Here is a 12,266-nt window from a genome sequence, read left to right on the forward strand (position 1 = left end):
GCTAAATAAAGAACAAGAGCACAGTATGTAATTTGCAATAGTATTTACAGCTAAATGTCTTGAGACTTCAACACTGATCATGTATAATCCAGCTAAGACATGAACAAGTAAAAGCAGACAATCCATCCTTCAAAAAATTCATTTCTCTCCCTGCTTGTGTGAGCTGGACAAACAGAGGGGGAAATGGAAAAATGATCTGGGAAGCAAAGGAAGATTTTATTCAACAAAGCTGTGGAAGTCTCTTGCAAAATGATCACGGTTACCATTTTCAAGTCAAATCGACCAAATAGTAATACTGTAATGCTATTTCTCTTTTGTCATTATAATAACGAACAGCCTTGCCACTGTTCCCGAACATTTTTGGGATAAGCACTCAAATACTCAAAGAAAAAAAAGTAATAGCCCCTCAATCAAAAATGCTGATAACAAAAATGTGATTCTAAACAAATTACTTAGTTATTGTATTGCTTTCTTTCAAATGCCATGACCAAAAAAGCTTTGTGTGTTTATTTTTTAAACAAACCCTGAAAGGTGTTTGCCATCATTGTTTAGACCACAGGACAATTGATACTCAAAATATGTACCATGAACATTTTTAATTTAACTTCTATTACTCTTTCCCTGATATGTTGTTCATCTCAGATACGCATGTATAACACTAAGGAGAAATGTATTAACTACGATGGATTTAAAATACACTATATTGGCTTAATTTTTAAGCCACATTTAATAAATAAGGATGAATTATGAGATATGCAAATATACAGTGTGGTTAATACAGTGATATTTATTAAGATAGGACTCAAATTCCCCTGAATATAAATGCTGATTTACTGACGGCTGAATTGCTCTTGTTCCTGGTCTGGTTGTAATAAATGGAAGGACGATTCCTGACCCCCTGAACCCAAAACCTGCTTATCTTCATTACTCAAACTAACAACATGACAGAGGCAGTAGCTGAACTGGGCTGAACTGGGCTGCCAACTTCTATGCGAAGAGATAGAGAAGAATGAGATCGCTGTCTTCCAGGCTTAGCCCACACACTCCAGCCTGACTGGATGAAGTCACTCCTGTTAATGGTCTATAAATAACAGGGTGCGTCCATCTCTGCTTTTCTGGCTAGCTGGCTCACTGCCCACCATTGTGCCATGTTTGGGCACATGAGGGCACCATACAGCTGCCTAGTCACCTGACTGGCCTCAAAAATCTCTCACAGGCTAGCAAACATAGGGCAGGGAAGGAAAAACTATTTCTGTTAAAAAGCTAACCCTGGGAACGATTCAACTCTCCTATGGAAAGATTAGGATCACATTGTTTCTAAACTATGGTGGTTTAAAAGCAGATTTAGGAAGCATGCATTAGCTGATGACATACAGAGATGCAGGAATTAGTGAGATGATTACACTTGGAAGGAGATCAATAGCTCACACCTAATAACACTAACCTAAGGAAGGGTTTTAGCATATTAAACACATTTGGAAGACATGTCAAAACACATATCTAAAGAGTTATGAGATCGGTTTCAACACACTTGTTTGGAACCATAATTAAAGGAGGTGTCCAAAAGAGGCCAGAACTGAGGAGCGCTGGGGAGCAGACTTGTTCAAGAATGCAGCTTGCAGACAAATGCTTCTTTATCAATGCTGGTAACGATTTCCCCAGACAGAAAATCATTAACATAGACTCAGCCAAAGACATGCAGCCCAGAAACAGAGTCTCTGGAGCGTGGATATTTCTGGGTGTGGGTGAGGAATGTCTTAATATTTGGCCATAATATGTGAATCCTTTGAGAGTGGGTCTATACAAGCTTGGCCGATGTGGGGATTTTTTCCTGGAGGAACGCAGATGCAAAAGCTGCTGATATTAACAAAGTCGCCTGTGCGATTACAGTTAATACTGTAACTTTAAAAAGTTAGAAATCAGCAGCTGATCTTCAGTCGTGCTGTTTTACTTTGCAGAAAACGGCTACAGTTGTACAATTTGTGTATTAATAAAATTGACTGTAAAAAAATATATATAAAACACCGAAGATTCTTCATGAGCATATGCGTAACAAATAAACACTTTCCAGGCCTATGGCGTGTTTAAGTTGCTGGTCATCTGTATTTTCAAACAGCTGCGTTTCTGTTATCACTCTCCTGCGTGTACTTAAACGTCAATACTGATATATCAGCCATGGGGTAATATTGGTCAGGCTTCAATGTTAGAAGATGATATATATTAGTGTTAGTCTAGGATACTCATTGGTGTCTATCTACATGGACAATAAGTGTGTGTGTGTGTGTGTGTGTGTGTCAGACGACAGCCAATGATTAACACATGCAACATCTGTTCCCATTAAACAGCATGCTCCTTGTGAACAAAGAGTCATCTTCCTGTCTTTTTCCATCACTCCCTGTTTTTTTCTCTCTTGCTCTTCTCTTATAAAAATTCTCATTCTCATGTTATTCATTCATTCATTCATTTTTTGTTAATTGGCTCATTAGTGCATTTCTTAAAAGATTCTTCAGTCTTGAACATTCTTGAACAAACTAATATGATCACACACACGCACACACACACACACACACACACACACACACACACACGTGTCTTCATCTTATTGTTTGTTAGTCTACGTACATTTCTTACTGTAAGTTTTTTTTTAATTACTCAGTTTTTGACTCATTGAATCTCAGTTCTTTTGATTTTTTCACTAAAAACCGATCTAATGAAACTTCTTGGCTGTTGTCGCTGAGTTAGGAAGTTATATATATATATATATATATATATATATATATATATATATATATGATCTGTATTTACTCTTAATTGTCCAACAGCATCAATGTTTTTTGTTTCATTTAGATATCCTGGCTGAGAACAAGTATAAAGTTATAGTGAGAAGTATGAAAGACAAGGAAGTGAGTAGGACGAGGACATTCCAGGAAGCCCAGTCAATACAGACTGCAATTCTCATCCGCTTCTTTTTACACAGAGCTTACAGGAAAAAGCAACTAGTCTGTCACACCTATGTATGGGAAAAAAAAACATGGATAAAAGGCACTAAGTGTAAAAGCAGTGTAAATTCTGCATCACATGTTTACATTTAGGTCACTGCATATCCATATGACAAAAAGGAATTTAAAGTAATTATAGGTTTAATTATATGTCCTCTGTATCAACTCTTGAGGCATTTATTTATGTTGAGTAACAAACCTGAGCTTAGAACAAACAGAGTTTGTGCACAACATATTTCTTCTCTCCTTGACTGTACCATAATAATAGTTCCCTGATGCTTGAGTGCATATCAATTAGTTTCGCTGCGTGTGTTGATGCATATTCAACATGGAAATTGATACCCGAATGCCACAGGGAAACTTCGTTTAAGAGCAACCATTCAGAAAACACAAAAACACAAAGCTTAGGTTCCAAAAAAAGTCAAAAGCAGAGTCGCTACGGTAACCCCCTGCCATGGTGTGCAGAATGTGCCAGCGGTTGCAGCTCGACGAGGTCTCACAGCTGCACAAGGAATCCCACACACACACACACACACACACACACACACACACACACACACACACACACACACACACACACACACACACACACACACACACACACACACACACACACACACACACACACACACACACACACACACACACACTCTCCTCTCCTGTTCCAGAAGCTTCCACATCTCCTGCTGAGCCTTAAACTTGTCTTTTTTTTCCCTAGTCTCCTTTCTTAAAGTGATACCTCACTAACATTTCTGCCCAAAAATGCTGCAATGGCATTTCTACTGTTTTTACTGCAAGGATCAAATACTTCAGATGATTGTCATCTTGTTTTATTACAATATTCTTATAATTGTACAATGTTGTAGAAGAACACACACACACACACACACACACACACACACACACACACACACACACACACACACACACACACACACACACACACACACACACACACATTTTGTTAAGAAAAACTGATCGAGATAAGACTGTAACAAAGAATTTGGTAGGAATGACCTGAGACATGTCAATTCACCAGAAGTAGGTCAGTGGGTTACTTATTTACATTGAAAACTGAACCTGCAGCTTTTTGTGGCTCTTACATGCCCATACCAAATCAACTCAGCTAAAGTGACCAGATGGGTTCATAAGCAGCATTAGTTAGTCAATACTCATAATTAGTGAATACACTCAGATAACGAGATCTGACTCACAGCCATTGTAATAAAATAGTGGGGGTGGGAAACTGAGCCTCTCCTCTCGAGCACCACTTTTGTCTATGACTTGACAAGGATTTCAACCAGTGGCCTGCACAACACACACACAACTAACAACACCCACAGGCATCTGCATTACACCCAGGGCTTCTCTCAGGCTTCCTTTATCTCTCCTGTCAACTAAAAAAACCCTCCCCCTTATCCCAAAAACACACTCACACACATAACTTCTTTAATCTCCTACAACACAACAAAAGTGCTTATCAGTATGTTTTCCCATATCTTAGGTCAGTGGTTGTCCTTGAACACAAAGCTACAGAGTTACTGATTGAGAGGGAGGGGAACACAGAGCACGAATACGCACTTGGATGCCATTCATGCTGACAATCCTGTCATTGGCACAAACTTAAAGCAAAGCACGAAGAGAAAAGTGGATGAAGCAAAGTAGAAGCGGTTGAGAGGATCAAAAGGGAGAGTGAGTTGAGATTAAATGAGATGCAGAGATAGAGGCAGAAGGAGGGAGGTTGAAAGAAGCAGACAGTGTGAGAAGAGAGCGACAAAGGCTTTATTGATGGTTCAGGCTGGGAAAAATGAATGTGCTCTACCTCAGCGAGTTGATCTGTGTTGCAGCCTGACCGAGACTTAAATTCCATTGTGCTTCTGGACTCTTAAAGGTGTGACACACAAACCTGACGCCGCATGCAAGCAAGTTAAAGGGTTATTTATCCTTTTAATGAACTGTAAAAACACGTCATAATTCAATTCAACTTGAGAGAAAATTTTGTCTTGCCTTTTAGACTTGATATTTTGTTTTGAAAAATTGTGCAAGAATTGCCTTTGTCTGTGAAATATGTTTTGCAGGCCTTATTTTTTATTTCACAACTTCAATTTGCAAGGTTAGCCCAGTCAATCAACCACATACATGTGGCAAGCTGCCCTGAACCATCGCAAAACCATTTCCCATTATATACTTACAGCCACAACAGCACAGTACAAAAAAAAAAAAAGTATCTTAGTACGGTCAAAATTAGGACTTCTCTTACATGAAACCATTGCGCAAAAACAGATGAAACAAAAACACAATAATACTCGAAACACTTCTCATCTAATAGTCCAAATTAAGATGTTTTTGCTTTTTTTTTTTTTTTTTTTTTTTTTATAACATACAATAATCAGAAAGGCTTTAATCTCCCACCGTCACTTTTCCAAACCACATAATCTCAGCACCCTTCAAAACACACTCGTAGATAAATTCAAGAGTAGCTCCAATTGCAGCACTGCCAATTCATTAAACAATCTTTCTCATTATCAATCCTATGTTATTAAAATGTCTACCCATGTAAGAAACACAAAACCTATTCAGAATGTAATCACGTTCCAAGCAAGTTTAACGTTTCTAAAGCATTATTTTAGACATGATAACACGAGTGTGCTTACATTTTGACCGACAGTTAAAATAACAACTTGGCTCTGTGCAACTCCATTATTTAGTCATACACTCAAATCAAGTGCCGTATCAAATAGTACTTAAATATCCATTTATAAGACGATCGAGACACATATCACTGCTGGCAAAAATTCACAAACATCCCGAAGCGATCAATCATGTCTCAGACATGCACTGAGCTTTTGAAGCCTTTCCAGAGGCCGTGTGTGCACTCTCATAACAACATGTTTCCCATTAAGAGGTGAGAAGGCACCTTTGAAATGTGTCCAACAAGATGAACTCAAGACCTCCTGATGGGAGAGAGCTAGTGTGTATTCACTGAATTTAAATTCAAAAGGGCAAATTAAAAACCCATCAGTTTCCTGGTGCACTTGGAATACGCTTGCTAACTGGGAAAGGTGACATTCCTAATCCGAACAAAGGCAAACACGGGCAAATGTAAGCCAGCGCTCAACAAGACACCAGTGTGCTGAAAGGACACTAAAAAGTGTTCTGTCTTAAATATCATGCTTATTACAGGATGTGTTTCCGATAAGAACAACAAGGGGTGTTAGAAAGTCAGTGGGTTAGAGTGAAGACAGATTGATTTGTCAATGTCATAAGAAACATGAATGTGTAGAGGAGGGAGGGTGCACCATGACAGCTCAATACATGGCCTGCCATCTCTCTGCTTCCCGCTGCTCATGAATAGGGCTATAGTGTGTCTTTTAAGGATGTAATGTGTGAGGAATGACCTTGCACCCTTTGCTAACCTTGTTCAAACAAAGTTCCCCCTTATTTCCCGCTTTGTCCATCCTTCTCTCTCTGCTCGCCTTCCTTGAAAGGAGCTCAATTTTTTTTCTACTTCATAGTCTCAGACAATATTCATTATAGGTTTCATTTATTTAGAGAAATATTCACATGTTGCAAGTTAACTAAAATAAAGGTTTCACTTTTCTGACAGTAAGCGTCTGTATAAAGGCTGACACAAGCATGAAAGCCCTACAAAAGCCTATCTATTGCACTTAGAAACTGATTGGTATATGATATTGACTGAGAAACAGCACTCTTGTTGATACTCTGCTGAAAATCGGACTTATGCAATTCTAAAATGTATACTTCCATAGTACCTACAAGCAACTTTGTCTCCCCACAAAAATAAAAGCAACATTTGCTAAATCTGTTTGAACTGCTTACTTGCATTTTCTTATCTCCCACTTTGACTATCTGTGTGAAAAGCAGAATTCTGTTCTTCACAAATCACCCAGACAACAACCCCAGAGCATTGTCACAGACCTTCATACACTACTGTCACACCTAGCTAGACGTCCGGAAACAGAAATGTGCGGGGGTTTATTTGAAGCAATAAGACCCCAATATCTCTCTCTCCATCAAATCTCCTCCACCCAAGGCAAACGCTACAGGAGCCAAACTCACATTCCTACCAGATATCAGATTCTTCCCACACCCAAAATCAGCTACAGATTTTGTAAGGTCCACCCCAGCGTCAAAATACAACATTGTTCCACTCACTTCCTCTACGTTCATTAAATCGGTTGTACCAGAATTACCTTAGAGTGATGTCCTCCAAACAGAAGCCACACAGATAGTGTGCCTGATTCAACTTGGGGAAAGCAGTCCAGAAACCAAAGTCCCTAGTTGCTTGATGACAGAACAAAGGAAGCAGTTCTCTTCACATGGTATTCTCAATGTTATGGAGCAAAATAAATCCAGTGCCATGAACTGCCAGTAGTTGCACTGAAACAGTGGTTCGGAGCAACATTTCCATGTTTACAACGTTTCCAGGACCCCTCCTTTATCCCAGAACTATGGTGCCTGGGAATAAGTTCCATTGGCCAATTAGAAATAGGGGAGAAAAGTATGACTAAAGTGCCCTGTGGTCTATATAAACTTCACAGCAGAAAATGAGAAAAGCAAGAGAATGTACAATGTTTCCATCCCAAACTGTGAGACTTAGCAACTGAGAGACAGAATGGGGGAAACACTGGGTCTTTGTAAGATGCCATTTATTTAGTGGTTTAGGGCAAGCATGGAAAAGTCAGTGGCAGGTTTCCATCGGCATGCCTTGCCCTGCAATGCCAATCCTTTGCATCTGTATCACATCCTTCAACAGGCTGGGTAACAGGCACTTGAAGTTTGGGACAGTCAAATGTTTGTTGTTACAAGGCATTCAAAGCTATGGTAATAAGGCACAGTCCATGTGGCCACACAACAATGGGCTTTACAACAGAAGCCATTACTCAAGCTCATCAGTCAAAACAGTCATAAGGTTTAAGCTGTCAATAGTAGGAAGCATATCCTGTTTTCTGATAGTTCTCATGTCATGTGGCCCTGTTACTGTCTTGAGTTTATTTAAGGGAAGAACTGGACTGGACATATCAGTCCCATTTCACCAGGCTGCTTCGCATAATGTGCAGGGCTGGTGTATAGTTCCAAGGACGGTTGATCGACCGTGCATGTCATGCCTTGCTTTCAAATCAGCTAGAAAATGTACAACTAGTTTAACTTGAAGAAGACTTCCCTCTGGCAAATATCTTTTAGCACAACATGGTCATTGTAAGAAAACCATAATATATTAACCACAGAGGTAGAAAACCTCAAATTAAATACAACGTAGTTCTCAAGTGAAGGTGATCACTTTAGGCATGCATAAACTCAAACACCTTCATTTTGTTGCCTTAAAGAAAATCCTCCAGAGCCTTGTAAGAAATACATATTTTTATTTAAGAAAATATTTAAATGGAAAACTAAATAGTAGACTACACAGCAGGACATTGTCTCTTAATTCATGAATGCTACCATCACTGCAAGTTCAATTAGACTGATGATGTGAAAGTCCCGAATCAGAATATAGGAAGTATCTGTAACACCTCTTTATCGCACCAGTCACACTTTAGATCATGATAAAGGCCCTGAGGTCAGTGGGACACATCTGAGACTGGGTGGAGTAGCAGTCATGCAGCACATGATACCATCTGGAAGAGGAGGGGCATACCACATCAATACTCTCTAAAAAAAAAAAAAACGGTATACAATACCCACAACGCATGGGTACACTTACACAGATAGTTTCTTCTACACGGTTAGTAATGCTCATTTTAAAATCAATCGGGCCCATCAGTAATGCTCTGGAACCAGGTCTCAAGTCTAAAGTACAACCGAAAATCTTCTACAAAGTACAGAAATGGCCAAAGGACAAGTATTCCCCATGCGAGCTCGAAATAAGAGCAAACTACGCACATTTCTTCTTCCACTCATACTTCCACAAAGTTCTCCCCCACCTCCCTAACCTTTCCCTCTTTCTCCTGGCATCTTCCCCCTCCCCTCCCCCTCCATCAGCTCAGGGGGGTGAGTCTGGGAATGTGATCTCTGTGGCTCCCAAACCCTAAAACATCTTCATTCAAGTAAAACAAATCTACACTTTTTGACAAAATGCAGCAGTGCTGAAACAGGCAAAGAGAACCTCTAATACAATTCCCACCACATCCTGCACTGAAACCTTTAGACCTCATTCATTAATGTGAGGAGACTTTACGGGAAAGCGGTGCAGATAAACAAACTGAATTTATTACTGACCAGAGTCTGGAACATAGAGATTAAATAAATGCCTGAGTCGTTAATCTATTTGCATAATGAAGACCTGCTCAAGCGAAACCAGAGCTTTCACCATCTCCAACATGGATTTAGGTAGAGAAGAGGAAATATTTGAAACTTTATTAACAAAATGTATTTTTCAACCTTACATTTTTAGAAATTAAGATTCTTCAAGGGTACATTAAATGCCTTCTTGAATTCATAAAGGGAAGCTACTTTAAACACTTTTTGGAATGGACACTGTGTTGCATGAATTTATACAGAACCTGAAAGAGAAATGTAACATGCCTAGTGCAGGGGGGAAATCTGCAGAAATGACACAGTAGTCTGGAATTGTCTTAAACTTCCTATAGCTGATTGTCATAAATCCATAAACACAGATTTTCCTGATGTGACTGTACAGTCACAAATGTCCTTTCCCAAGGTAAGTACCAAAATGTTTTTCCATTGCCTAAGATGTAGTGAATAAAAAAGTTAACAACACACTCAACGCCTGCATAGGTACCCTCCCAGGGTGTCTTCTTTATAGCCTTGTGTTAATATGCTGTATTTTAAAAGCTGTGTCCAACATCTGGGAAAGATGCCAGGAAAGAGGTATATACACAACCGTGCTATACACAAACATGGAGATAAAAACATCAGCTTCGGCTTGCTTTTTGGGGCTCAAGCTAAATCTCACAAACCTGTAGATATGAAGATATTTTGAGTACTCCAATGATTAGAAAAGTGCCAGTTCAGTTCACATGGATGAAGGCTAGGGAGGAAGCAATGCTCAGGAATCCTGCAGTCATTCATTCAACAAAGTGTAAAACAAAGTGTTCTACAACTTGAATAAAAGCGACTAATTTTTTTTTTTTAAGAAAGATACAAACTAAAAAAAATCATACAGAGATTGTGCTTGAAATCTGACCACAGTAATGATTTATATATTTTACTGTAATAATCTGCATCGCCAAACGTTCACGTCTTTCTTCATTTCCTGTAGCGCATTATTTACACACGTGTGTGGCTTTATTGTGTTACAAGTTATCTAAAAAACAATGCATGCTGCACAAAAGTAACTTCTCCAAAAAGAAAAGTTTTTTCGAGGAAAAGGAAACGTGTTTCTCCACTAGGCTGACTCACTCACTTTTGTTATGATGAGCGGTTCTCCGTGCTCCAGTCCTCCTTTCAGCGTGAATCCCCACGGAGCGCCTCCGTTAAGCTCGACGTGGATGTGATTAAAGGTCACGAGCTGTTCCACGGTCTCCATGCTGGTTCCACACTTTTTTTTTCCGTGTCACTCGAGCCTCACACTTCTCACACCACGAACTCTTGTCTCTCCATCACTAACAACAACTCGTGCAGCCGCGGGATGAGGCGCGGGAGGGGAAGGGACTGGAGGGGTGGAGTGGAGGAGGGAAGGGATGTGCTGCTCGGCCATGCCGAGCTTCCGCGTGGAGGAAATGCTCCAGGCTGAAAAGTCACTTTGATTGACAGCTCGAATGGCCGTTCGGGGGTCGAGTTTCGGTGGAAAAGTCCAATATAGCACGGTTCAAGGGGCGGGACTTGGTTCAAGCGCTAACCGCTGCTTTGTCCGGTGTCCAGCTTGGAGTGGAGCAGCTCCTCCTCCGCAAATCCCACAGTTAACTGTTAAAAAAAAAAAAAAAAAAAGCTGTGTCCAAACTGCACCCAGGTCAGCATACAAAAGTAAACTTCTCAGTGTAGGCAGGATGTCTTTTATCCTTGCAAAGTAACTTTTCCCCCCAGTAGTTTTTTTTTTTATTTGGTTCCTACATAACACTACAACCTTAGAAATAAAACTCAGTCTAGCATTATTTGGTATACCTGAATAGAGAACCCTACCACCACAAGTGTCCATCCAGAAAACCCTTTTTATTTTTAGTGACATAAAAAAAACCCCCAGCAAATAGTGGTTTCCAATGCACAACAGAAAATCCACCAGAGACAGTTCAAATCAGAATCCAGGACCAGCAGTCAAGGAAGCTAAAGTGGCCATGCTGCTGAGTACACTCTTAAACTGTCTATCACATATCAGAGTCGTATCAGTCACAGGATAACAAGGCAATTATGGGCACCTGGGACCTCTTGTATGCCGTAGAGGTTACATTATGGCTCGCTTTTCATCTTTTATGCTGGCCCTGTGATATTGCATCCGAGCAGCAATTTGAATAGATATGATTGGCTCACTATATGTATCAGAAGGAAGCATGTGTTTGATAGAAATCTTTGGTTTAAAAAAAGGTGAGAACTGGAAATGGATATGGTTCATTGTTTTTCTTAGTACTGCTTTTGAGCTTTTGAGTTTCTGATTCATGAGTTAGATTAGATTAGAATAGATTAGATTCAACTTTAATGTCATTGTGCAGGGTACATGTACAGAGCCAATGAAATGCAGTTAGCATCTAACCAGAAGTGCATAGATAGCTTATTTACAAGTGGCAGTGTAATAAATAAGGGTATGAGGTTATACAGAAGGTGTAGTAATATGTACATATAACTGAATAAGGGTATATATAGTGTGTTTTTTTATATAAGTATGATACAGTATGAAGTGGTATGACAGATATAGCTGTACAAAAGGAATGTCATTATGAATATATACATCTATTTATGGGGAGGACCCACTGGGAGGAGACCCCGGGGAAGACCTAGGACACGCTGGAGAGACTATGTCTCCCGGCTGGCCTGGGAACGCCTCGGTGTCCCCCCGGAAGAGCTGGAAGAAGTGTCTAGGGAGAGGGAAGTCTGGGCATCTATGCTTAGACTACTGCCCCCGCGACCCGGCCCCGGATAAGCGTGAGAAGATGAGAGATGAGAGATGAGAGATGAGACATCTATTTATAAATACACAGAATAAACAGAATAAATATGAATGGACACAGAAGTGTAATGAGTTTTTGGGTGGTGCAAGGATGCATGATTTTAAAGTGGTGCAAAATAGTGCAAAACACAGAAGAAAAGTAACAGTGCAGTGGTGATTGTTCAATTGTAAAAAATTTATTTCAC

General features: G+C 39.8%; 1 protein-coding gene across 2 annotated transcripts in view; it reads right to left on the reverse strand.

Annotated features, from left to right (window-relative positions):
- Positions 1-10,833, reverse strand: part of shroom4 (shroom family member 4) — a 36,880-nt gene extending 26,047 nt beyond the window's left edge. The window contains exon 1 of one of the 2 annotated variants that reach the window (XM_083541101.1): positions 10,387-10,833. In XM_083541101.1, coding sequence (XP_083397227.1) covers positions 10,387-10,509 — 123 coding nt within the window. In that variant the 5' untranslated portion in view covers positions 10,510-10,833. The remainder of the gene's footprint in view (positions 1-10,386) is intronic. The other variant, XM_083541100.1, reaches the window with a different exon arrangement.
- Positions 10,834-12,266: the final 1,433 nt, after the last annotated feature.

Source organism: Silurus aristotelis, assembly GCF_946808225.1.
Source record: "Silurus aristotelis genome assembly, chromosome: 5".
Taxonomy (NCBI): Eukaryota; Metazoa; Chordata; class Actinopteri; order Siluriformes; family Siluridae; genus Silurus; species Silurus aristotelis.